General features: G+C 46.5%; 1 protein-coding gene across 9 annotated transcripts in view; it reads right to left on the bottom strand.

Annotated features, from left to right (window-relative positions):
• Nucleotides 1–24,196, bottom strand: part of WSCD2 (WSC domain containing 2) — a 125,669-nt gene that overhangs the window by 30,744 nt on the left and 70,729 nt on the right. For 6 of the 9 annotated variants that reach the window (XM_077954857.1, XM_077954855.1, XM_015152684.3 and 3 more), the window contains 2 exons: nucleotides 17,863–17,977; nucleotides 13,506–13,690 (listed from right to left, as the gene is read on the bottom strand). The exons of the other annotated variants lie outside the window; for them this stretch is intronic. In XM_077954857.1, the coding sequence (XP_077810983.1) occupies nucleotides 13,506–13,690; nucleotides 17,863–17,977 (300 nt within the window). The remainder of the gene's footprint in view (nucleotides 1–13,505; nucleotides 13,691–17,862; nucleotides 17,978–24,196) is intronic. 9 annotated transcript variants of the gene reach the window in all.

Raw genomic sequence — 24,196 nt, 5'->3', positions numbered from 1 at the left:
TGCCCCAGGGTTGGGCATAACTTCCTGCGAGGGGCTGCTTGCTTCTGATAGGCCCAAGGCTATTTTTCAGAGAACGGGGCAGTCGTGAGCCACTGATTGCCACCAACAGTCACCACAGGAAAGGGGACTTGGGTGGGCGCCTATAGCATCCACTACAGATGTGTGCAAAGATTTATCAGTAAGGTTGTTCACTGCAGCATTTAAAAATTAACAAGTGAAGGGGTAGAACCTAGGTGTCCAGCATGAGATAATTGGGCCAATAATGTCTGGAATGACAACACACAATGGAATTCTATTGAAGGTGGAATTCCATTGAAATAAATGGTATTAAAAGTTATTTTAGCCAGACGAAGATGTGTTTAAGATACAAAGTTAAATAAAAACTGAGAATGTAAAATCCTACATGTTATAAAATATCAATTTTATAAAAAATTAATCTCTAGAGAGACATATACCAATGTGTTAATAACCGTGATGTCCCTGGACAGTAGGTGTGAAGGATAAATTTTATGTGTCAACTTAGCTAGGCCATGGTGCCCAGCTGTTTGGCGAAACATTGGTCTAGATGTTGCTATGAAGGTATTTTCTGTATGTGATTGACATCTACCATTAGTTGACCTTAAGTAGAGGAAATGATACTTGATAATGTGGGTGAGCCTCATCCAATCAGTTGAGGGCCTTAAAAGCAATCCTAAGGCTTCCTGGAGAAGAAGGAATTCCATCTCAAGATGGCAGCATTCACTGCTGCCTGAGTTTCCCATGTGCTGGCCTGTCATATGAATTTCGGACTTGCCAGCTCCCACAATCGCGTGAGCCAACTTCCTTAAAATAAATCTCTTAATATATCTATCCACATATCGTATTGGTTCTAATCCTGTTGGTTCTGTTTCCCTAGAGAACTCTGACCAATCCAGTAGGAATATAGGTAATTTTTATTTCCATCTCTTTGTAAAACTCTTTTCTAACTTTTTTTCTACAATGAATATGTATTTTTATGTAATAAAGGCAAAACAAGTGAAGCCAAGGCAGGAGGATTGCCTGAGGCCAGGCACTGAAGACCAACCTGGCCAACATAGTGAGCCCTCCATCTCTATTAAAACAAAATTTAAGTGGCCGCTGTTAAATCTTTTGAAAGGCTGGTGATATACATTTACAATTGGGTTATTTCTCAAATTCTGAGTTGTATATACCCTTCGGGAAGCATAGCCATCCACATAAAACAAAGGGCATTGTTAACATGGTGTGATGAAAACCATCAGCACAAGAACAGACCCCATTTATTGAGTCCCTATTATATGTCATCTCCTCTGCTGAGCACTTCAGAAACGTCAGCTCATGTCACCTTCTTGAAAATCCTGCAAGGTTCATTGTAAACTCTCATTTTACAGATAAGAGAAACAGGGCTTTGAGAGAAGAGGTTGCAAGACAAATCTAAGGACCCATCGTTTGCAAAAACTAACTAAGGCTCAGAAGCAAAGTGTCAGCCCTTGGAAAAAAGCAAAGCAAGTTGCAAAAACCATATGTCTCTCTCTGTAGCGGTGTCTGGGTCTATCGAGAGTGTAAAAGCGTTTTTTAGCATACACATATATATTTACATTTATGTGCAGAGAAGAGGATATGGAATAACTCCCTGAGCAGAAGGGTGGGGGGAGGGTGTTTATGAATGATAATTTTATATTTTAGCCATCAAAGACACCCTAGTGATTCTTTCTACCACATGGCACCTGATAGGCTGAAGTTGCTCACTGCAGTGACAAGCCAAGAAAACTAAGAGGACATTAGGAATTTGGTTAAATGACTAATTTCCAGGGCATCCCTCAGACTCCTGCTGTCTTAGCTTTCTGGGTCTCTGGCTTTATCCCGGTGAGACAAGTGGCAGTGGTAGTGGTGATAATGTCAGGATGCTGCTCATCTGCTCCGTGGTCCCTCCAGGCCTCAGTTTCCCCACATATAAATGAAGACTGGGAGTTAAACTGTGCAGTGACTCTCATGCCTACTACCCTGGGAACATTCAAAGAAGTGTGGGAACACCTTTGATGGCTCCAGTGGTTTGAGGCCACTGGCACTTGAAGGGCTGGGGCTGGAAATGTGCATGCCTGTTCTGCACAGGACAGCCCTTCACCTCCTAAATGAGCACGTGCCACATCCCAAATGCCACTAGTGCCCTGTAGAGAAACACTGGACAGTCATCCATTTTGTGGCCTGAGTTGCTGAGTGGGATGCCCTGTAAGGTCACCTAGAGCATGATGTCCATAGCATGTGCCATACACATTGTGTGTGTGTCTGAGTTTTCCTCTATTGCTCAGGTTGGAGTGCAGATCTCGGCTCACTGCAACCTGCGCCTCCCAGGTTCAAGTGATTTTCCTGCCTCATTCTCCTGAGTAGCTGGGATTACAGATGTGTGCCACCACACCCAGCTCAATTTTTGTATTTTTAGTAGAGATGGGGTTTCACCATGTTGACCAGGCTGGTCTGGAACTCCTGACCTCAAGTGATCTGCTTGTCTCAGCCTCCCAAAGTGCTGGGATTATAGGTGTGAGCTGCCACACCCACCGGGGAAGTGGGCATTTGAGCTAAAGATTTACGGCAATGAGGTGGGAAGTCCCAAGCACTGTGGATTAGCTCTCACTTAACCAGAAAACTCAACCGGATGCTAAGTCAGGTCACTGGGCAACAAGATGCTAACTTTCCCTCTCTTTCCACTCCACTTGAATCTACTGAGTTCCTGCTAATGCCAGGCTCCATGCTGGGAACTCTGGGTCCACTCAGTCTGCACAGCACCCATAGGTGATAGATGCTATGAGTACCTCCATCTCACAGATGATAAAACTGAGGAAGCTGGGGCAGGCTCGCTGGCTTCCAGTGTTACAGAGCTGGCAAACAACAGGGTGAGATCAAAGCCAGGTTTCCCTGTCTCCAAAGCCTGTGCTTCTTCCAATAATAATAATACTATTATGAATAGATGCTTATATTAATATAATATTAGCCCAGTGCAGTGACTCATACCTGTAATCCCAACACTTTAGGAGGCAAAGACAGGAGGATCCCCTGAGCCCAGGAATTTGAGATCAGCCTGAGCAACATAGCAAGACCCTATCTCTACAAATAATTTTTTTTTTTTAATTAGCTATGGGTGGTGGTGCATGCCTGTAGTCCCAGCTACTCAGGAGGCTGATATGGAAGAATTGCTTGAGCCCAGGCAGTTGAGGCTGCAATGAGCCATGATCATGCCACTGCACTCCAGCCTGGTTGACAGAGTGGGACCTTGTCTTTAAGAAAATCATAATATTTTTGTGATTGTTATTGCTACCATGTACTGATTGTATGGTATGTGATGGGAAGTAGGCTGAGTTGTTCACACATGTGTCTCATTGAACTCTCCCATTCACTCTGGTCATTTGGGGCTCCCCATTTTCACAGATGAGGAAACTCAAGGCTCAGAGGACTGAAACTGCTTGATGTGAGTCACCCAGCTTGTAAGAGTCAGACTTACATCTTTGATATTTATCAAGTGCCAGGCATTGTGTAAATGCTTGATATATCTTATCCGGTGGAACCTTCCTAAACCTTAGCAGGAAGATCTCATTCTCTCCATTATAAAGAAGAGAAAACAGGTGCAGAGGGGAAGTGACTTGCCCAAGGCCATACAGCTGACAAGTGGCAGTGTCTGGATTTCAACCTGGGAATGTCTGAACTTCAAGTCTGTACTCTCCTGGGCTGTCCCTTTTTAAAAAGCCACCCCTGGCTTTAGCATTTCACAACAGTGGGACATTGATTTTCTCTCTCCCACCCTTCATGTCCACTCTGCTTTTCACCACAAATCATTCAGAAAGTCAGGGCTGTCACTCTGAGGTCGCTTGACCCCGGGTCTCTAGAACCAACTTCAAATTGTTAACCTCCCTCTTCCCCACCAGAATCCTATTTGAGGGACCTCCCAGGTCGTAAGCTAGAGCTTGGAGAGTTGCTAAAGACAGTATTTTGGGGGTTGGAGCCAACAGAGGCCCCTTTAGGGCTGGGGCAGTCCTGGGTACCCTTGTAGGGATCCCAAGCCCACCAACTCTTATCCTCTAATGTGGGTCCTTTCTTGAGTCCTGTTCCACTACCCTGGTGGGGTCTGAGGCCCCCAAAGCAGTGTGTTGGGAAGACACAGTCGTGTCTGAAGAAGTGAGTGGTGTTTGCACATGTGTGTGCATGTGTGTGTGTGTCTGTGCATTAATGGGGGCAGGAGAGACTGTGTGAGGGCACTTGTGGGTCTGGCTGCACTGAGATTGTTTGAGCAGTGGGATGTGACACTGAATGTGTGTCTGTTGCTGTGCACACAGTGCTCATCTGTGTATGAAAGGGTGTGAGTGATGATGTGTGCATCCCATGTGTATGTGTGACTATGCTCATGCCAGTGTGAGTGCAGATCCACCTGTCTGGGCATGTGGATGCTGACCTCTGAGAATGCAAATGTGACCCTGTAGACCATGCTCATCTGCACATCGTGGGTCTATGGGGGAACATAGGAGTCTCTGGCCCTGTGCATTTGACTGTGCGCTTCTGTAGATAACTTGTGTGGTTGTGCATCAAATCAACCTCTAGGAGGGCGAGTCTTACCATAAGGTGTTTGTGCACGTGGAGACAACAACCCCAGGGGCTCTCTCTGGGTTGCCTGGCAACCAGCTGGCTGAGAAGAGGGCTCCTCTTCTCCTAGTAGAGGATGAGGCTGGGCTTCAGCCAGTCCCTCATGAGCCCGGTTCAATGCCACCAGGGGTTTGACATTTCCCAATCATCCCAACGGCTGGCACCTAGGTTCAGATGAAAATACTTATTTCCCAGTGCAAGGGGAAATGCACCTTAAGAAGAGAGAGTAACTGGATGGGTAGATTCCTCTGATGGAGTGCAGCCCAGATAGAGTCTTTTCCCAGGATGCCAAGAGCACTGGGGACCCTTGCACCTGGTGCCCACAGCCAGGGACACTGCTGGTGTCTGTCCCAGTTGTTTGCATCACAGTGGATCTCATATACAAGTCATCTCTATATGGGAGTATGCATGTCTGACTGTGGGCATGTGAAAGCTGAAGCAAGCCCAGGGTGGTCTTTGGGGTCCTTCGCCCTCAGGAGTCACCCTTGTATCCTCTAAGAGCATGACCCCAAATAATCAAAGGCACTGGAGCATCACTCAGGGCCTGTGGGTGGCACACATGCATCTTCCTCTAGGCTTCCTTGGCCAAGCGCACTGCCCTCTCCCCTGTCCCTAAGTTGGGCACCCATCTTTTGGGCTCAGTCCGCTGATGGGTCATATTAACATGCATCTCCAGATGAGCTTCAGGGGACCCACCCTGACCCAGAGCCCCAGGAGAGGCCTTCCATCCTGGCACCACACCAGAGAGCCATAGCATTTCCCTGGACTGACAGGCTCAGGGTGAGCCATCCTGGCTGAGGAGCAGAAGACTTAGTGATTAGGAAACATGAATTCTCATCCTGACTCTGTTTCTCCTCTCTGGAACTCAGCATCTTCAGCTGTAAAACGGGGAACTCTCCTTCACATGGCACCTCTGCCCTTCCTTGTCTTTGACCATGGGCAAGTTTCCTCTCATTTCAGAGCCTCAATGTTCTCATCTCTAAAATGGGTGCATAAATATTGGGTGAATCATTCAGAGATGGACATGGATAAACTTTGTGAGCTACAGGTACTAGAGAGGGGGCAGTCAAAGGTCTGTCTCCTTACCTGCTGTCCTTTGACTGAGAAGAGGGGGAGAGCCATGTGGAATCCCTAGGCTGGCATTTCTCCATGTGATTTCTTCCAGCCTGCCTAGATATTAGGAGGCCAGAATAGGAAGAGGAAGGAAGTCTTTGTAGATCCAGCTCTGCAGAGACTGGCCTCCCTTTGACATTTAAACACCTGCTAATGAGTCCCTGACTCTCCCAGCTTAGAGAGGAGGGCTAAACTGAATGCTCTGAATACCAAATAAGGTGAAATTTTTAGAGGACTTAAAGGGCCCGAGATGGATTAGAAACTACTACTGCGCACCTCTTTGGGCAAGATGTGTTCTGGGGGTGCGGTGAGGGGATAACAGTTTGGGAAGTCAGTTCCAGGAGCAGTTAATCTCCTGGGTGGAAGGCATTCCTGAAGTCTGGCCTATTTTACTTTGTGAGGAAACTGCGTGAAGTCACAGAGGGCTTCCTGATGTCCAGCAGAAGGTCTGGAGAGCTTTCCAAGTCAGGAAGGGATTAGTTTAGCTTGACACCTGGGACCTGGGGAGCTCTCTGGAGGCCATCTCCCTCTGCAGGTGGCTCTCCAGTCTTGGTGATCTGGACACAGAATACACATGGTTGCCAAGACATTTACTCTCCCCACTTCCCTCATTTCCTCCATCTGTAATATGGGTCACCTGGCCCTCCCCTTCAGTGGGTGAGAGACTCTTTCATCTCTTATGTCTGAAAATGAAAGGGAAGTGGCAAGGGAATCCCTTGGCTTCCCTGACACTCTCCTGTGGTATAAAGAATTCTGGATTTCCATAGCAGTGAAAAGATGCTTTCTTGTTTGCAAAAGGCTCTGGTGTCCCGAGGTAAGGGCCTTGGCTCTAAGTCAGACAGACCTGGGTCAGCTGCTTATTGAGCTGTGTGCCATTGGGCAGGTGTCTTCACTTTGCTGAGCCTCAGTTTTTCTCATCTGTATATGAGGATTGTAGTATCCACCCTGCACAGTTGGGGTGAAAGTCTATGCGATGGCATTTACAACAGTGTCTGAGACGTAAGTACTCAAACCATGCCATTTCTTATTCCTTTCTCCATCGCTTGCCCATAATATGTGGAGGGTGGCTAGAACCCATGCACTGTTTGCTGTCAGTGGTCCATTAACATGCCTGCTGTTGGCATTTGCCATTCCATTATAGGCTGATAGTGACCATGACTCTGCCTTAGGGCCTGTGAGGGACAGGCTGGGCCTGCCAGGGAGTTAATCTCCCCAGGAGCCACCCTCAGCCAATGGTGGATGAGAGTTGGAGAAAAATAAATACAGCAGCTTTCTGTTCCTCAGGTGAAACATGTCTGAAGTTTGTTCAATACCATCCCCCAGAGCTCTCCAGTGGGGTTAAGCTTCCGTTGTCCTCACTAGAGACCTGCTTTGTCAGGGACCCTGTATTAGCTTTCTTCTCCATCTTACCTTTCTAGTCCCCTATGGGTGCATCTTGGCAACACTTTCCAGGTAGCCAAGGTTCACATCCCTGTTTTGGGAGAACCCAACTTAAAACATCTTGGATCTTTGAGCACTTTCAATCACAAGGAAAATCCACAGATTTCAGGGCCATTGCTTTTCACAGCTCATAGTCTCTGTGAATGGTACTCCCTGGAGTCATGAATGACAACAGCAGTAGCCCTGGATGGCATCTTCCTAATAATCAACCTTTCTAAATAATTGCCAATGATGGCAATAATAACAACAGCTGTTTACTCTATGTCATTAGTGCTAGGTATGTTGTGTACATTATAACTCAGTTAATCCTCACAACAACCTATGAGGTGAAAAATATTATTATCCTGTTTTATAGGCAGAGATTCAATTACTTTTCCAGGTCACACAGCTGGTAGGGAGCAGAGCTGGGATTTGACCCCAATCTTGTTTGACATCACATCCTAGTTTCCCATCTCTTTACTATCCTGAAGAAGGTATGCCCAATTTTAACAAGTTGCGCTCCAGAGACCCCCATGCCAGCTACCTGAATTTTCCAGAAATCCTCTCAGGCCCCACAGTGGGAGTCCAAGGATTGCAAAAGCCCATGCCCCACATTCTGACAATGTCAGCTCTGCATTGCCAGGCTAGCTGGGATGGTACATGACCTCAGCAGCTTGGGCTTTTTACTAGCAAGAAGCAAGCAGAGCAACTGTTCAACAACTCCCTTTGCTGGGGGCAGACGAAGAACAGCCCGGAACCAGCTGCAAGTGTCTCTGAAGTCCTATCATCTCTTTGTTCTGGAGCTTCACAAAAATGAGATAAATGTCACCTGGCATCAGCTTGGAGGCAGCTGTGGAAGAGTTCTCCTTGGTTTGAAAGAAGCCACCACCCCCTGGGTAATTAGGCCAAGCTCCACTGCATTAAAGATGTGGTGAGGAGGAAAGGCAGTGAGCTGGAAGCTGTTAATGGCTACCTAGCTACCTATAATCAGAGAGAGATTGAATTACACAAAGAGCCTAACTGTCCAAAGAGAATTCAAGCCAGCTATTTTTAGACGTTACCAAAGGCTCCTGTGGGCTGCTGGAAATTCAAATCGCTTGAATTGGGTGCTTCTCGGAGTGAACTGGGGAGTTTCCATTAGGAAGAAGCTACTCTGTAACAGGCACTGTGCTAGGTGCTTTCTAGTCTTTTCCTCACTTGGTGGCCACAGAAATTGTGAAAGATTGGTATTGTCTTCATTTTATAGATGAAGCACCTGACACCTAGAAAGAACGAGTGGCTTGACCAAAGTCAATACAGCCATCAAATGAGAGAATTGGGATAGAAACACTATGCCTGATTCCAAAACCTGCATTGCTCCCAATATTTTCCTGTCCAATGACCTAGATTTTGCTTAGGGGAGAAGAGCAAACCAATTATCTCCCATCATGATGCAGAAGAAGAAATATTTTCTCTTATTCCCTTGGCCCTACAGAGAAGAGTTCATGGGGTCCCATATGAATTATGAAATTCTGGGCTCCCAGACCTACAGCAAAGGGAAGTAGAAGAAGCCTCCAGGCCTAGCAAAGAAGGAGTTAGACGTGGTCCATTCCAGCAAATGTGACTGTTCCCTAATCATCTGAGGGTTCCTCTCAGCAGAAGTAGTTGGAATGGAGGATCAGTGAAAATAAAGCAAAGCAGTGCACAAAATTCTCCTTCTAACTCTGGGAGACAAAAAATTGCCAGAATTAAGAACAGTACACAAAATCCACCATGTAAATTGTGAACCATAAATAAGGTACCTATTTTTTCAGTGATAGTGTAAGCTTCATAATGTCTCCACTAAACTAGGAAGGAAAAAACAAAAGGAAAAAAGTGCAGATCCCTGGGAGAGGCTGGTTTGCCATCATTGGGGTTTTAGGCAGTGCTAAAGGGTGGTCAGCACCATGGACAGCCATCCTTGGGACTCAGGAGCCTCGTTCTGATGAACTTTGCAACCCAAATCTTGCAAGACTCTTTCAGGCAAATGAAATTTCTTGCAACATCCCATAAAGCCATAATGTTCTCAAATCACCAGCAGGTCTCTACCCCTGGGAGGAGAGCTACACTTGCTGACACATTTAGCAAACTGCTGTGAAAAATGTAATCTCACCAAGAAAGAAGTCCATTTCTCGGTTCTTTTGTAACAAGGGCAAAGAGTCCACGTGCCCGAGAGTCAGTGTCAAGGCAGAATAGCAGGGTGCCTGCAGACATTTGCTCTGCTAACCTTTTAATGCTCTCACTATTATGGGAGCATTCCATCACCTCACCTCAGAAACACCTAGGCTGGCATCCTGTGTGAGGCAGATGCCCCACCAGAATGGTGTTTGGGAGATAATAAGCTTCCTTTAGATCTCTGCAGTCATTAAGAGTTCTGTGCCACTGCTTAGGAAAACACAATTAGGACACAGTGTTAATACCAACTAATGACTCTACAAATGAAATCTGGTTTCTGCCATAGCTGTTTGCTGGAGCACTCACTCATTTCTCTTGCCTGATGTAATACATGCCAGAGTTGTGTGCCAGTGACTTGGAAGGCATCCCTTTCTGACTTATTTGTGTACAAAGCAAATCCTAGGCATAATCCTAGGAAATCGAAGATGCCACTGAGTCAGAGCAAAGACATTGCAGATTTCACATTGCCTAGAGTCTGGAAACAAGGTGAAAGGAGGGATCAGGGGTCAGGGAAGGGAGGAGATGAGCTGGAGCCAAGGAGTTCCCCGAAAAGAGAGAAGATGGTGTTCTGAACCAAATTCCAGGGTCAGGGTGTCTGCAACACTGTGGCAAGTGGGTACCCTAACTGGGATTCATGGACCTGGGTTCCAGCCTATGCTCAGTCCCTAAGAGGCACAGTAGCCTTAGAAAACCCATGCCTGCCAGTCATTTCCTGCAATAGGCACCAGGCTTTTGTGCTCTCTTTTATTTGCCTAATTCCTCTCCCACTGCTTGGTGATTTGTCTTGAGTCTGGGTATCCTCCTCTTCTCCGCCAGGAAACAACCTTTCAAGCCTCTCATCAAATGTCCCCTCCTTTATCGAGCTGCCCCCTCCTTTATGGAGCCTCCCCCAGTGCTGTTCAATTTAGCCATTCCTATTCTCTGAGCCATAGTTTCTCCAATGTAAAATGCAGACATCAGTGAGAAAGGTGCTTCCAACATAGCATTCAACACGTGACCTTTGCTGACTCTGGACTTTTGATCATGAATTAGAACCCATGGCTGTCCCCTTCACCTGGAATCCTCTTAGAATGCGATTCAGCTCAAAAATTGCTCCCTTGGCTCTTGAAGAGAGAGCCCCTGCAGCCCCCTGGGTCTCTGGTTCAACCAATCCTACTTGTATTGGATCTGCACAAAATTATCCTTCTAACTCACGGTTGAACCAATTTTATTAGTATCAGGTCTGTTGCCCTATGAGATGGAAAGCTCCTTGAGGTCAGGCATTGTGCTTTACTGACCACTGAGCTTCTCCATATCTCATCCACAGAAGAGCTCATCAAGTGTTTTGGTTCAATGAATGGTTCCTGCACTCTCTTTGTATACCATGTTGCCAACTGGATTTGAAACATTGTCAACCATCTCTCTCCTTGTCCAAGCTGCCTTCCTTCTAAGTCTCAGTCTTGGTAGCCTCGGGATTAATAAGGCTTAGATTTTCTTTTAGGGTCTCCAGCTGAAGGTGCTCAAGCTTCAAACCTTATAAGGTGATGATTCAGAACAACAGTGATGAACTTTAGAGAATCCAGGACTCCACTCTCAGTAGAAATAAGTGTGTTTCTTCCTCTTGGACATAATACAAAAATGCTATTCTCAGATGGTACAAAGCACCACCCAAATAATTGTGCCACACAGAAGGGGCAAGTGAGGGGTGCAGAAGCATTCCTGCCAGCAGCCCCCCAGCTGACCCATGGTCAGTGAAAGTGTTATTATGTAATACAAGGTGATCACAGCAGTATGTGTGTGTGTGTGTGTATCTGAATGTGTGTGTGTGTGTGTGTGTGAGAGACAGAGAGAGAGAGAGAGAGAAAGAAACGGGGGTGGAGAGAGGGAGGACGAGAGAGGGAGGAAGGTGAGGGAGAGAAAGAGGAAGAGAGAGGTGGGGAGAAGGAGAGAGGGGACAGAGAAAGAGAGAAAGAGATATTGAGAGTGTGTCCAGGTTATTCAGCCAACCTGAACATTAACCAAAAGGAGGTCTGGCTAGTGTCTGGCTAATGACATACACAATCCAGTTCTTGTTATCTATCTCAGCTTCATCCACTAGGATGTGTTACTGGCAGCAGCTTTCCCTCTAAATATCCCTGACTTTAAGGTCATCTCTTCAGATGGTCCAAATGTTGCTATCAAAATAACATAAATATTGACATAAAGGCGATCAGCTGTAGAGGTGATAAATCTGCCACTAAGTTAAAAACTCGTAATATTAGCAGCCAAACCAGAAAGCCACTCTATGAACATTCTCTGGCCTGGATTTCATGTGCTACCTCGGTCCTCTGCCCTCTGCCCTCCTAGGCCTTCATACCTGAACTGAGATGACTATGGGGAGGTGGAAGTTGTAGTTCATTTGGAAAAAACAGCCAGTTTGCAAATTGACCGCATACTCGACCCTATTGCACAGCAAAGCTTGAATGGAGCTTCAAAAATAAGGGATTTGAGGCTGAGCATGGTGGCTTATGCCTGTAATTCCAGCACTTTGGGAGCCTGAGATGGGTGGATCGTAAAGTCAGGAGTTCGAGACCAGCCTGGCCAACATAGTGAAACCCTGTCTCTACTAAAAATACAAAAAAAAAAAAAAAAAGAAAAGAAAAAAAAATTAGCCAGGCGTGGTGGTGGGAAACTGTAATCCCAGCTACTTGGGAGGCTGAGGCAGGAGAATTGCTTGAACCTGGGATGCAGGGGCTGCAGTGAGCCAAGATCACACCACTGCACTCCAGCCTGGGCGACAGTGTGAGACTCCGTCTCAAAAACAAACAAACAAACAAAATATATATGTACATATATATTTGGGATTTGAAACACTGAACACATTTTCAAGCAAACAAACAATGAGTTTCTATAAACAATGAAATTCACATGGAAGAGGCCCTTCTCTGCAAACAGATTAGCTGTTAACTTTCTGCTAAAGCCACCCGGGTGGGCAGGGCTACATTCTGGACGAGATCCACAGAGGCTCAAAATGTGGTTTGTGGACCAGCATCCTGGCATCACCTGGGAGCTCTTTAGAAATGCAGCATCTTGCTGGACCTGCTGAATTGGAATCTGCATTTTAAAAAGATCTCCCAGGGGAACTCTCAGACACATGCAAATCTCGGAAGCACTGGCCAGAGGGCTAGAGAAGCAGCTGTGGATTTCTGCTTCTGTCTTTGGACTGCGTGGGAGGGGTAACCCCCAGAAAGGTCAGCACCCCCCCATCTTTTATCAAACACATTAACTCTTCTCATAAGTCTTAAGGTCATCTGGAATTATGCTATGTGACCTTGGACTGGTTGGGGATAATTAACAACAGTAATTACCTGAAAAGGCTGTAGGGAAGGTAAATGAAATCAGGCATGTAATTGGCTTAGGACAGTGCCTGACATACAGCAGATTATTGATAACTAGTTATTAGCTGCTATTAAACATTCCTCCCCAGTCCCCAGGAGGGGACAATGATGGGACAGTGCCCTCAGACAAGGAGCCAGCTCCTGTCCTCTTATTCACTCCCTCCTGTTGGTTTGGACATCGGAGAGATTTTCCAACAAGACTCAAACCAGAAGCTTGAACAACCCAGGATGGATTCTCTCTTTGAAAGCATCAAGGGCTCCAGAGTGGGTTTAAATTCTCCGCTGCTTACAAGCTTTGTGACATTGAGACTCAGTTTCCTCATCTGTAAAATGGGAATAAGTAAATAATAGTACCTATGTCAATGGTCATTGTGAAGATTAGATGTGCTATTCTACATGAGGCATGGAGAAAAGGACAAAGTGTTTGCTATTGTCATTACCACCATCATCATCATTAGAGACAATCTGCTCTGAGAAAATCAGGATGGGAAGGCAAGGCTCAGGTTCCAACTCAGTTTCAGAGGGAGGAAGACTGGTGAGAATGAGGGATGCAGCTGGAACCAGAGGCAGCTCAGAGTGGGAGGGAGAGAGAAGCGCATGCAGGACCATTCAAAGGAGCTGGGGCAAAGGGCTCTGTGAGGGACTGGGAGAGGCGAGGCTGGGGCAGGACGGTGGTGGCCTTGGAGTGATGGGTAGCCAGGGAGGGTACAGGGCAGACATGTGGGACTCTTTACTCTGGTGGGCAAGGGCTGCAGCCAAGGAAGGAGTAGCAGAGAGGGGCAGGGCAGACTCACGTACACCTGCGGGCCGACTCCTGGGCCAGCTGCAGCCGGTAGACAGACAGGCGGTTGGCGCCGCCGCACACGCTGCCTCGCTCGCCCTTGCACTCCATGTCGCACTCTGCCTCGCTCACGTTCGTCGCCTGGATCTTGTGGCCGCAGTAGCACTCGGCGCCGAACTCCAGCCCGGCATACAGGTAACCCCTGGGGGAGGCTGCTGTCAAGCAGGGTAGCTGCCACCATGGAGACCCCAAGGCAGGGAGACTCAATGTGGAGACCTGGGGGATGGGAGGGCTCTGGGGACCAGGAGATCCCAGGGGAAATGGGGAGACTGCTGATGGGAGGTTGGGGCAACTGAGAGGCCCCAGAGGACAGGAGAGACCTCAGGGGACAGGAGACCCACCCATTGTGGAGACCTGGGAGATGGGGGGCATTCGGGAGACAGGGGGACCCCTAAGAAATGAGATTAGGAAGGTAGCACACAGAAAGACCCTGGAAAGAGGGCAGGGGAGACCCCGAGGTGGGCAGGGAGACTCCAGGAGATCTGTGAGACAGGCATGCTCCATGGGGCAGGAGGATCTGGGTCTGGGATAACGAGACCCCAAGAGGAGTCAGGGAGGCTACAGAGTTAGCCTTGCAGGGGGCAGTGTGGAGGCAGGAAAGCCAAGGAGGAATACAGGGAGGCCCCTAGAGGACAGAGAGACCCAAGGAGGGGACAGGAACACCCAGGGACCATCCACCTGCCTTCGTCTTCACCCTTCCACACCTACCCACATAGACACACCATGTCCATATTCACACTCACCTGTACACACCTGCACATGGTACACCTGTCAACACACACACACCCCAGATCCTGTGGTCTCCCCTACCCCACTCTCTTTCTTGCTCTTCCCTTTCTGGAAACCTGATACGTTCATCTCTCCAGAGTCCAGCTCCTTTATTCTTGGAAACATCACCCAGGAACGGTGCCTCCTTGTCCCTTGAGAGGAGCTAGGGTGAAGGGAGGAGGCACAGGGAGCTCATGAGGGAGGCAGGGACTCTCGCATCCCTCTGGGAGAGGACAAAAATGAGCTCACACATTCACCAAGGAAAAATTCCTAAAAATAAAAATCCAGGCACTGCAAGGTTTTCAAGTTTTTTTGAAAATTTTCATAGTGATGGAATCCTTTCCTAGAAAGGACTCTTAGTGGCTACCCCACTCTGTAAACAAATGAAAAGAGCATTGCTTGCTGTGGCTCCGGGAGTAGGAAGGACAAAGTCAAGATGGAGAAAAACTGAGGTTCAGGGAAACCCATAAAAGAGGCTTGATGGAGCACTTTTGCTCTTCTGCTATGGGAGGACACAGCAACAAGGCACCATCTTTGAAGCAGAGAGTGGGCACTTACCAGATACCAAATCTATTGGCACCTTGATATTGGACTTCCCAGCCTCCAGGACTGTAAGCAATACATTTCTGTTCATAGAAATTACCCAGTCTAAGATATTTTGTTCTAGCATCCCAAAAAGACTATAAGATGCCCACCATCCTTCCCTTGGCCAATTCTGCTGCAGTCATGGGCTCTCTGATCTTTAAACACACTGAGTTCCGTCCCGCCTCAAGTCTTTTGTCCTTGCCATTTTTCTGCCTGGAACACTCTTACTCTGCTGTTTGCATGGTTTCTTTTTACCTTCCAGGTCTGGGCTCAGTCATCTTCCTAGAGAATCCTTCATTGACTACCACACTGAATGTTACTCCTCATGCTGGGCACTATCCCATTGCTCCGTTTTGTTTTCTTATGGTTGTCATCACTTTTGAAATGATCTTAGTGATTTTTAATGTAGTTTGTAAATTGCCTGTCTTGTTCTCTAGAATATAATATCCAGAAGGGCAGTGACCCTGTGGGTCTTGCCCACCTATCCCAGGACAATGCCTGGCATATGAGAGATGATTAATACACATTCATGGAATGAATGTAGACCACTTCCCTGATAGACACCCTGCAGTGGCTCCCCATTACCCTCCTGGTCAAATCTGGATGCTTTAGTTGGCTTTCAAGGCCCCATTTCACTGGGCTTTGGGCACCTCTGTGGCTTCCTCTCCTGACACTCCCTTTGTACCTTCTGTGCACTCCCATGCTGCCTACCGAGCACCCTGCGTGTTTCAGTGTATTTCAGGAGTCCTGTCCTTTGAGTATGCTGTTATTTCTGCCCTACCTAGAAAACTCCTACTCATCCTTCAAAACCGAGCTTATGGTCTCACCATGATAATGCTTCCTAAACCCTCCACATGGAGCCTTCCATCCTTTCCATCTTCTTGACTTTCCTGCACCTTGCAAAGCACATCCACCCCAGCACCCGTTATACTTGATGTCTCTGTACCCTGGTTTCCTCATCTGTGGAATGTGGTTCATAACATTCCTGCCTCACGGGGGTCTTGTGAAGTTAAAGAGTTAATATTTGCAAAATGCTCAGACAGTGCCTGGCACAGAACAAGTGCTTTTTAACTATTGTAAGCTGTTGTTATTCTGTGGCCCAAGCCTATTGTTCATGCCTCTATCTCCCCAACCAGATGGGAAGCCCCGCTGAGGACAGGGCTGTGGATGGCTCATCTCTTCATCTCCAGCACCCGGAATCAGGTCCAGCACCCGGAATCAGGTCCAGCACCCATGGGCAGTCAACAAATGTTTGCTGAACCAAATTGAATTACATGAGTAGCTCTGACTCATCTTGGCTGTCACCTTCTCTGAGAAGTATTTCCTTTCACCCCAGGCAGCTTAGACCTTGTCTGCATGTCTAACTGTCTGCGATTATTCCATCTCAACCCTTATCTGACTATGTTATCCCTCTCTGTTTACATGTTTGTCTCCCCTTGCAGGCTCTTTAAGGCCAGGGGCTGTATGGACTTCACCTCTGTTTCCCCCGCCCCCCTGCACACAAGTTTGACAGATAAGTTAGTGACTTCATGTTATCAAGGACTTGGAATCCTTTTCAAGTTGGAGAGGGTCCTGGGCTCAGGATTTTAATAGTGGGCTCCCTAGGCAGCTGATTACAAAGAGGGCAGTGTTTCCTAATCAAGAACAGCAGGGGTCGGGTGTGGTGGCTCACACCTGTAATCCCAGCACTTTGGGAGGCCGAGGTGGGCGGATCACGAGGTCAGGAGATCGAGACCATCCTGACCAACATGGTGAAACCCCATCTCTACTAAAAATACTAAAAAAAAAAAAAAAAAAAAAATTAGCCAGGCATGGTGGCATGTGCCTGTAGTCCCAGCTACTCAGGAGGATGAGGCAGGAGAATCGCTTGAACCTGGGAGGCAGAGGTTGCAGTGAGCCGAGATTATGCCACTGCACTCCAGCCTGGGTAACAGAGCAAGACTCCGTCTCAAAAAAATAAAAAATGAAAAATAAAGAACCGCAGGAAGAGTCTCTCAGTGGTCACCCACTTGCCCATTTCCACACCAGGCATGCAGCTGAGGTTGGCAGAGCTTGTGACTGTCGGAGACAGCCAGCTGGAGCCTGGAGGTGAGCATATTAGAGCTTCTTCATGAGCCACTACAAGGTCAAGGGGCCCAAGAAACAAGGAGAGAAGCTCAGCTCAGCCCCATGGTACCCCCAGGGGTCCTGTCCCTGTTCACCAGATCTCTGGGGACTTGTCCACTCTCAAAACGTCAACTCTCTCCACCCTACTCCCAGTGCATGTCTAATAAAAACCATCGTTGTCTTCTTAGATTGGAAAACACTGTCTGAACAGGTAAGTGTTTCTCCGTTGGAGAAAAACAAGGAGTTTATATATTGAGAAACTATTAGATACCTTCACCTTACCCTTTGTGTGGACATCTTGCAAGCCTTATGCTCACAGCCCTCATCTGCATGCACGCGCACACCTAATGGTGCATTTCTAAGTTGTGTGCAATTCTTCACAACCTTGCATGCTCTCAACACAGTGTTGCACATTCAACAAATGCAATCAGACACCTACACACACAAGCACAATCCTGGGCCCTTGCACACATATTCACAAAGACTCCTGCATACACGGTCACTATTATTTAAAGATCATTGCATATTGGCATTAGGCTCACAAACACAGCTAGCTGACCCTGTACTCTGTTTGCTACAAAATTGTTCCTAGCCACAGTGTGACACAGTAGCACAACCACAAACTCCCATAGACCAACTCTTGAACAGTCCACAATTGTGTGTATGCTCATACACACAATTGTGTGTATGCTCATGCACATACACACAATGCATACACACCTTTGCATCAACCTTTCCTGTGGTCACGTGCTCACCCTTCAACACACCCTCCCATAGCAGGGCAAAGAATGCCACAGGCAGGAATCTTAGAAGGAAGGGCCTGAAATGGACAAGTCTTGGATGCTGGGGCCCTACCGTTCAGCACAGTTGTCCTGGCAACGGAAGATGGTCATCTTTTTGTAGTCAAAAAAGGACACTCCTCGAAGGGCCCGACTCTGGGTGTCATCCAGGTAGCAGCCGATGTACTTGGCTTTGGGGAAAGGAAAAAGTCAGAGGTGGCTGGGAACAAAGCTGCAAGGGTTACAGGGGGAAGCCTCACCAGTGTGTCTCTGGTTATGTGACCTTGTTGACCTTTTAATGTCAAGTCCTTCCTTTGGGCAGACATGAGAGAGTGAAAGTCATTTGTCTTGGCAGAACCTGGTCTAATCAGGGCAGTGGAAACCAACAGAGAGGAGGGAAGCCTTCTGTGGGCTGCAGCCAAGCCGTTGAGGTCACCCAGTGACAGCTGGGCATCCAGGAACCTAAGCCAAGGCCACTCCCTAAGCACCAAACACAGCTTCCTATTTCTTGCATTAAGACAGCTCTAAGAGGCTTAACATTTGATAACATGTTACTGTGTCTACAAGCTGCCTTAAGACATTTAGTTTTCCTTGGAAAGTGCCCTGGACTTAGCTATCTCAAGGTCTAGGTCCTCATTTCACTTTGTTTACTTCCTAGCATAAGCCTAGTAAGTTTAAGTCAGTTAACCTTTCAGAGACCTAGCTTTATTTGAATCAGGAACAAAAATAACAATCCAATGAGGTTAAAATAGAATGATTTATGTAAAAGTTTCTACCATAGTGTCTTGCATATGATAGGCATCAAACTAAGGTGAATAGAATAAGAAACTGGCCATTCACAGTGCTGTGGAAAGTACTTTACAGTTTGTCTCTACTGTGGGTCAAAGTGAATGTTTCCATTCAAAGGAAAATTTTAAATAAAGTGAAATAGCCATCCAATTATATATCATAACTTAGTTTTCTTCAAGTAGTAAACATTTTCCCTGTACTTTATGGTAAATAGTAACCCCCATACATGAAAATAGCACTTCACAGTTTATAATGTCTTTTCCCATATGTTTTTAAAATTATTATTATTATTATTATTTGGACATTCACTTTGGTAAGTGCTTTACATACATTGTCTCCTTGCATCCTTACAGTGATCCTATGAGAATATTATTACCATTTTATACAGAAGAGAAAAGGGCCCGGAGAAGTCACTTGCTCAGAGTAACACAGCTCATACATGTGTATTCGGAATTGAAGCAAAGCAATCTGGCTTCAGAGCCTGTGTTCTGAACTGCTTGCTTTTTGAGTGGGGGGATCTTTGTAATGCCCCCATGTGAAGTGGAGAACATTGACATTGTCATGCTCTTATCTTAGATGATTTAACAGTGACCCAGAAAGGTGAAGTGGCCTCCCTATGACCCACAGCTAATTGTGCATAGAATAAAGGTTTAAATCCAGGTCTGCGAGACCCCCAAATCAGTAACTGGAGGTTAGACCGAAGATCCAGCCAGCACTTGGAATTAAATGTCCCTTATATGGAATGATTGAAGAAAATACTAAATGCCACTGAATCGCTTCCTTGGCTAGACCACTGTCTAGTTTAAACTGTGAACTTCTTTCCCCGCTTCCTTGTGGTGGAGAGCAGGATCTAGCAGAGAATGCAGGCTCATTACTGAGCAATCACTCCCCTGGACACAGCTCTGCTAAGTGCACTATTTTTTCAGCCCCGCTGGAGATGTGTCTTGACCTGATCACCTTGAATTTCCTTCATAAGACAGAGGTGATTTGCTCAACTAAGAAGAGTCCATCTTTAAAAGAAACATTGCCTCCCTGGAGCAGGCACACCAGACAGTGACAGCCCTGGAGAAGCCCAGGTCTTGTCTCTGTGCTTGTTCAACAGCGCGTGCCCCTCCCACCACAGATGGGAGTCACAGCCCTTGACTTGGAGCACGAATGCTGTTCATACCTGAGCTGGGAGAGAGCACTCTGTGGCCATGTGGTCAAGGGCTGCACACTAACTTCAATTCAGCCATTCCCTAGAGGACTGAGTGTCTAAAGATGCACTGTAGGATAGGCGGGAGGGAAAAATAGAGGGTGCTGGAGGGAGAACGAGAAGGAAGAAAAGGAAGGAAGGAGGGATGATGGAGTAGGGAGGGAAGAGAAGGAAGGGAAGAGAGGAGGTAAAGTTTGGTTTATTTTGGTGGCCTGAGGTCTTTGTCATCAGATCAGCAGATTGTGTGTATGTGTGTGTGTGTGTGTGTGTGTGTGTGGTGTGTGTGTGTATGACAGAGAGAGACAAAGACAGAAACAGAGGAGACAAAACTCATGTATTGAACACCTACTACGTGCTATCTCATTTACTGTGGGCCATGTCTCATGTTTTAAAAATTCAATCTTCACAAACTTCTTATGAACCCATTTTAGAGATGAGGGAACTGATCATAGTGACTCTTCTGTTTACCTTAGAAGCACGTCTTAGTTTGGGAATATGGTGTGTGTTCTGACTGGTAACTACTCATGTTACATCTGCTTTTCCTCTTTTCAAAATGCAATGGGAACCTATGTCATCTGCCCACGTACCTACAGCTTGTAGCATTTGACTTCAAATTAAAGCCCAGGTCTGTCCTCCAACCATCTTACACTTGAGGAAGTTTCATTTCTCTTTGGTCACCCCAACACCTGAAGAGGAGGAATGCTCATGCTGCAGAAATGCTGGGCTTGAAGTTGGATGTCATAGGACTTTGGGTGACTTCACCTTAAGGTGAGGATAGGCACATTTGGCTACCTATGGAACAGTGGTCATGTTAGATAAGATTTTTGTAAGCAAATTAATGGGAGTAAAGATGTATGTGGGTATGTCCATTGCATGTCCACCATGGAGTGAAGGGGTGGACTGTAGTGGACTGTTTGTGCCTTCAAAGCATCTGCTCTAGATAGGTTTTTCCATCAGCAGACCTTACTTTCCCTGACCACAGGAGACGTGATGACCTTGGCAGGGTCAAACATATTGCCCATCCCAGCAGCCAGTGATTGCTTCAAGGAAGGACACATGACCCATTTGTTGCATTCTGAGAGAGTAAAGCTGGGAGAAAGAAATCTGCCTCTCCCAGGTGCTATAACCCCAGAGCTACCACCAGCCCAATCCCTGGCACCAAGGCCAGTCTGTGTAGGAGAACAAACAAGCCAAGGCATAGAAGAGCAGAGATGAGAGTGACAGGAAGAAGGCCACCAATTATTCATTTAAAAAATCCAGTCCAGCAGAGCCACTGCTGTAGTTTGATGACATGACACAATGCATTTTCATCTTTAGCTTAAGCTGGTTCAAGGTGGATTTTTGTCCCTTGGCACCAGGATGTGGGGGAACAGTAACTACTACACTGATACTCAAGCTTAGCAACTTGCCTGAGTCCACCCCACAGTGAGGGTCTCAGACCAAATCCATGCCCAGGTCTATCTATTCAAAGTTGCCCCTTCCTATATGCCACACTGAGTCCACGATTGGGAGGAGGTGTCTCCCCAGAGAGACCTGCCCAGGAGGAGGATGGAGCTGGGAAGTGGGGTGGTTTCTTGGGAGAAGATCTGGGGTTTTTACCATAGGTCCATCTTCCCGAAAGCCTGGGCTTTTAGTTATTTATTTTTAAGCTTTATTTTAAGTGCAGGGTACATGTGCAGGTTTGTTATATAGGTAAACTCGTGTCACGAGGTTTGTTGTACAAATTACTTTGTTACCCAGGTATTAAGCGTAGTACCCAATAGTTATATTTTCTCCTCTTCTCCCTCCTCCCGCCCTGCACCTTCAAGTAGTCTCCAGTGTCTGTTGTTCCCCTCTTTGTGTCCATGTGTTCTCATCATTTAGCTCCCACTTAAAAGTGGAAACATGCGGTATTTGGTTTTCTGTTCCTGCATTAGTTTGCTAAGAATAATGGCCTTCAGATCCATCCATGTTCCTGCAAGAAACATGATCTTATTCTTTTTTATAAGCCTGGGCTTTTAAATGGTGTTCTATCCCCTTCCTCACCCTCGCACCAGACCAGGCATCAGGCTGAGATGTCCCACACAACAGGTGCTCAAAGACTTGTTGAATGAATGAATGACCCTCTGTTTCCTTATCTGTCAACAGGAGGGAGAGGAAGATACATAGTCCTTTATTAATGCTTTTGGAAAACGCAGGCATGTTATGCATCATGGCCTGATTAATGGGCTGAGCTCCATGGATCAGGATATCAATATTGAGCCAGTGTCCCTCCTGTCCTGGGAAAGATCTGGTGACCCCTTTCCCACAGACCTTTGGTGCAGGCTGCGACCAATACAACCATGGTTCCTGTCCTCAGAGTTGTATCACCCTGCTGAGCTCATTAGCATGGTTACTGCCAGCCCGCTAAAGTCCTCTTCAGCCATTCCTCAGGGCTCCACCTTCAAATCCTGCTGTGGTAGCAGAATCTCTCAGAGACAGGAGGTCAGATATGTAAAACAGTGACAAAATCACAGGCCACTTGAGGGTGGATTAATGGCCGAGTTCACACAATCTATCAGCTCATCTCCACAGCGGTCCGAAGACTGCTGAAATGGCAAAGTCACTCCAGTTGGGCTATTTATCTCCAGTACAGAAACCAGCATCTGAAAAGAACTCTCCTGGTGGTAGTTTTTTTTCCCCTTTACTTTTTTCTTTTGCTTCAATTAATCTTTTCATGAAATTTTGCTCTCTTCGATGAAGGTGATTTGTTAAAAGGGTAGCTAAACATGAACTAATTTGTATGCCTCTGATTTATAATTTGTGAACAGATTCACAAACAGGAGGCCTCACGCTGTACTGGAGTCAACCAGATCTGGGTTCAAATCTCACACATGATGCTGCAATAGCCTCAAATATTACTCAAGCTCTTGGAGGTGCAGTTCTCCACCTGAAAAGTGGGAGCAAAAATTCAACTAGGGTTGTTACGCTGAATTGTGTGCCCTGTGGCCCCCCACCCCCCAAATGACATGTTGAAGTCTTGACTCCCAGTTCCTTAGAATGTGGCCTTATTTGGAAATAGGGTCATTGCAGATGGAATTTTGTTATGAGGCTAAAGAGTAGGTTGGGTCCCAATCCAATATGATTGGTGTCCTTATAACGAGATGGCTATATGAAGACACAGAGGTGGATGAAGGCTATATGAAGACACAGACACAAAGGAGATGGTCATGTGAAAACGGAAGCAGAGACTGGAGTAATGTGGCTGCAAGCCAGGGGTTGCTGAGGATGGCCGAGAACACTGGAAACCAGGAGAAAGGCATGGAACAGGGTCTCCCTTTGAGCCTTTGAGAGCGCATGGCCCTACCAACACCCTGACTTCAGATTTCTGGCCTCCAGAACTGTGAGAGAATAGATATCTGTTATTCAAGCCGCCCAGTGTGTGATACTTTGTTATAGCAGCCTGAGAAAGCTAATACAAAGATATTGTTAAGAGTGGCCTAAGTAACATTAATTTGATGCATTGAGCTATCACAGGGTCTGACACAGAAGGAAGACACAAGAAACAATTTTTCTCCTTCTGGGAATTCTCTGAAACCCTGGAAGGTGGTCCCTCCAGAAGAACACCCAGTGCTGCCCGGGTTTCTTTGTACCGGTGATGGAATTTCCTGCTCATATCTAGGCTTTCCCAGGGCAGAAGGGATGCACCACTCACTTTGGTCAAGGCCTAAGGATCCTACATACTAAGCTTACCCATCTCCTCTCCCAGAAAGCCAGCTATGATACCCCATGACTGAATGGGGTCCCTCCTTTTGAGTCCCCCAAAACTCTTCTAAATTTTGTTGGTATTGTCTATTATTTTTTTCAAATTAGAAATAATTTTGGATTATTGTAGAAGAATTTGTAATGAAATGAAAAGGTGCTACAATGGGGAAAAGCACAGCTTTTTCCTCTGAGGAATATTCACAACCTGTGCTTGAATCATTCCTGTATCTCCACCTCCCAGCAAAGATCTGGGCATGTAGTAGGTGTTTGATAAATATGGAATGAATGAATGAATAAATGAATGAATGGAGTTAGAGATCATATATTTTAAGAAAGAGGTAGTATAAGTCCAGTGGTTAAGAATAAGGGCTTTGGACTCTGATCAAATTGGGCTGGGGTCAGCTCTGCCTCTTGGCAGCTGTATGATATTGGGCAAATAATTGAACCTCTCTGAGTCTCTGTTTCTTCATCCATGAAATGGCACTCAATATTTTTACCTGATATGAAGTTGAAAGGAGAATATGGACAAACAGTCCCTGACACAGAGCACTTTAGTAACCTGCAGCCATTGTATCTTCAGCTGGAGGAGATGGGAAGTGGGTGCTCCTGCTATCCTTCCAAAAAAATGCAGACTAAATCTTCCCATGACCACCTTCACACCCAGCCCAAGCCTCTCTATAATCTCATGGAAATAGAAGCAGCA

Source organism: Macaca mulatta, chromosome 11 (assembly GCF_049350105.2).
Source record: "Macaca mulatta isolate MMU2019108-1 chromosome 11, T2T-MMU8v2.0, whole genome shotgun sequence".
Classification (NCBI taxonomy): Eukaryota; Metazoa; Chordata; class Mammalia; order Primates; family Cercopithecidae; genus Macaca; species Macaca mulatta.
Note: the sequence above shows the minus strand (reverse complement) of the source record. Positions and strands in the feature narration are given on the sequence as shown.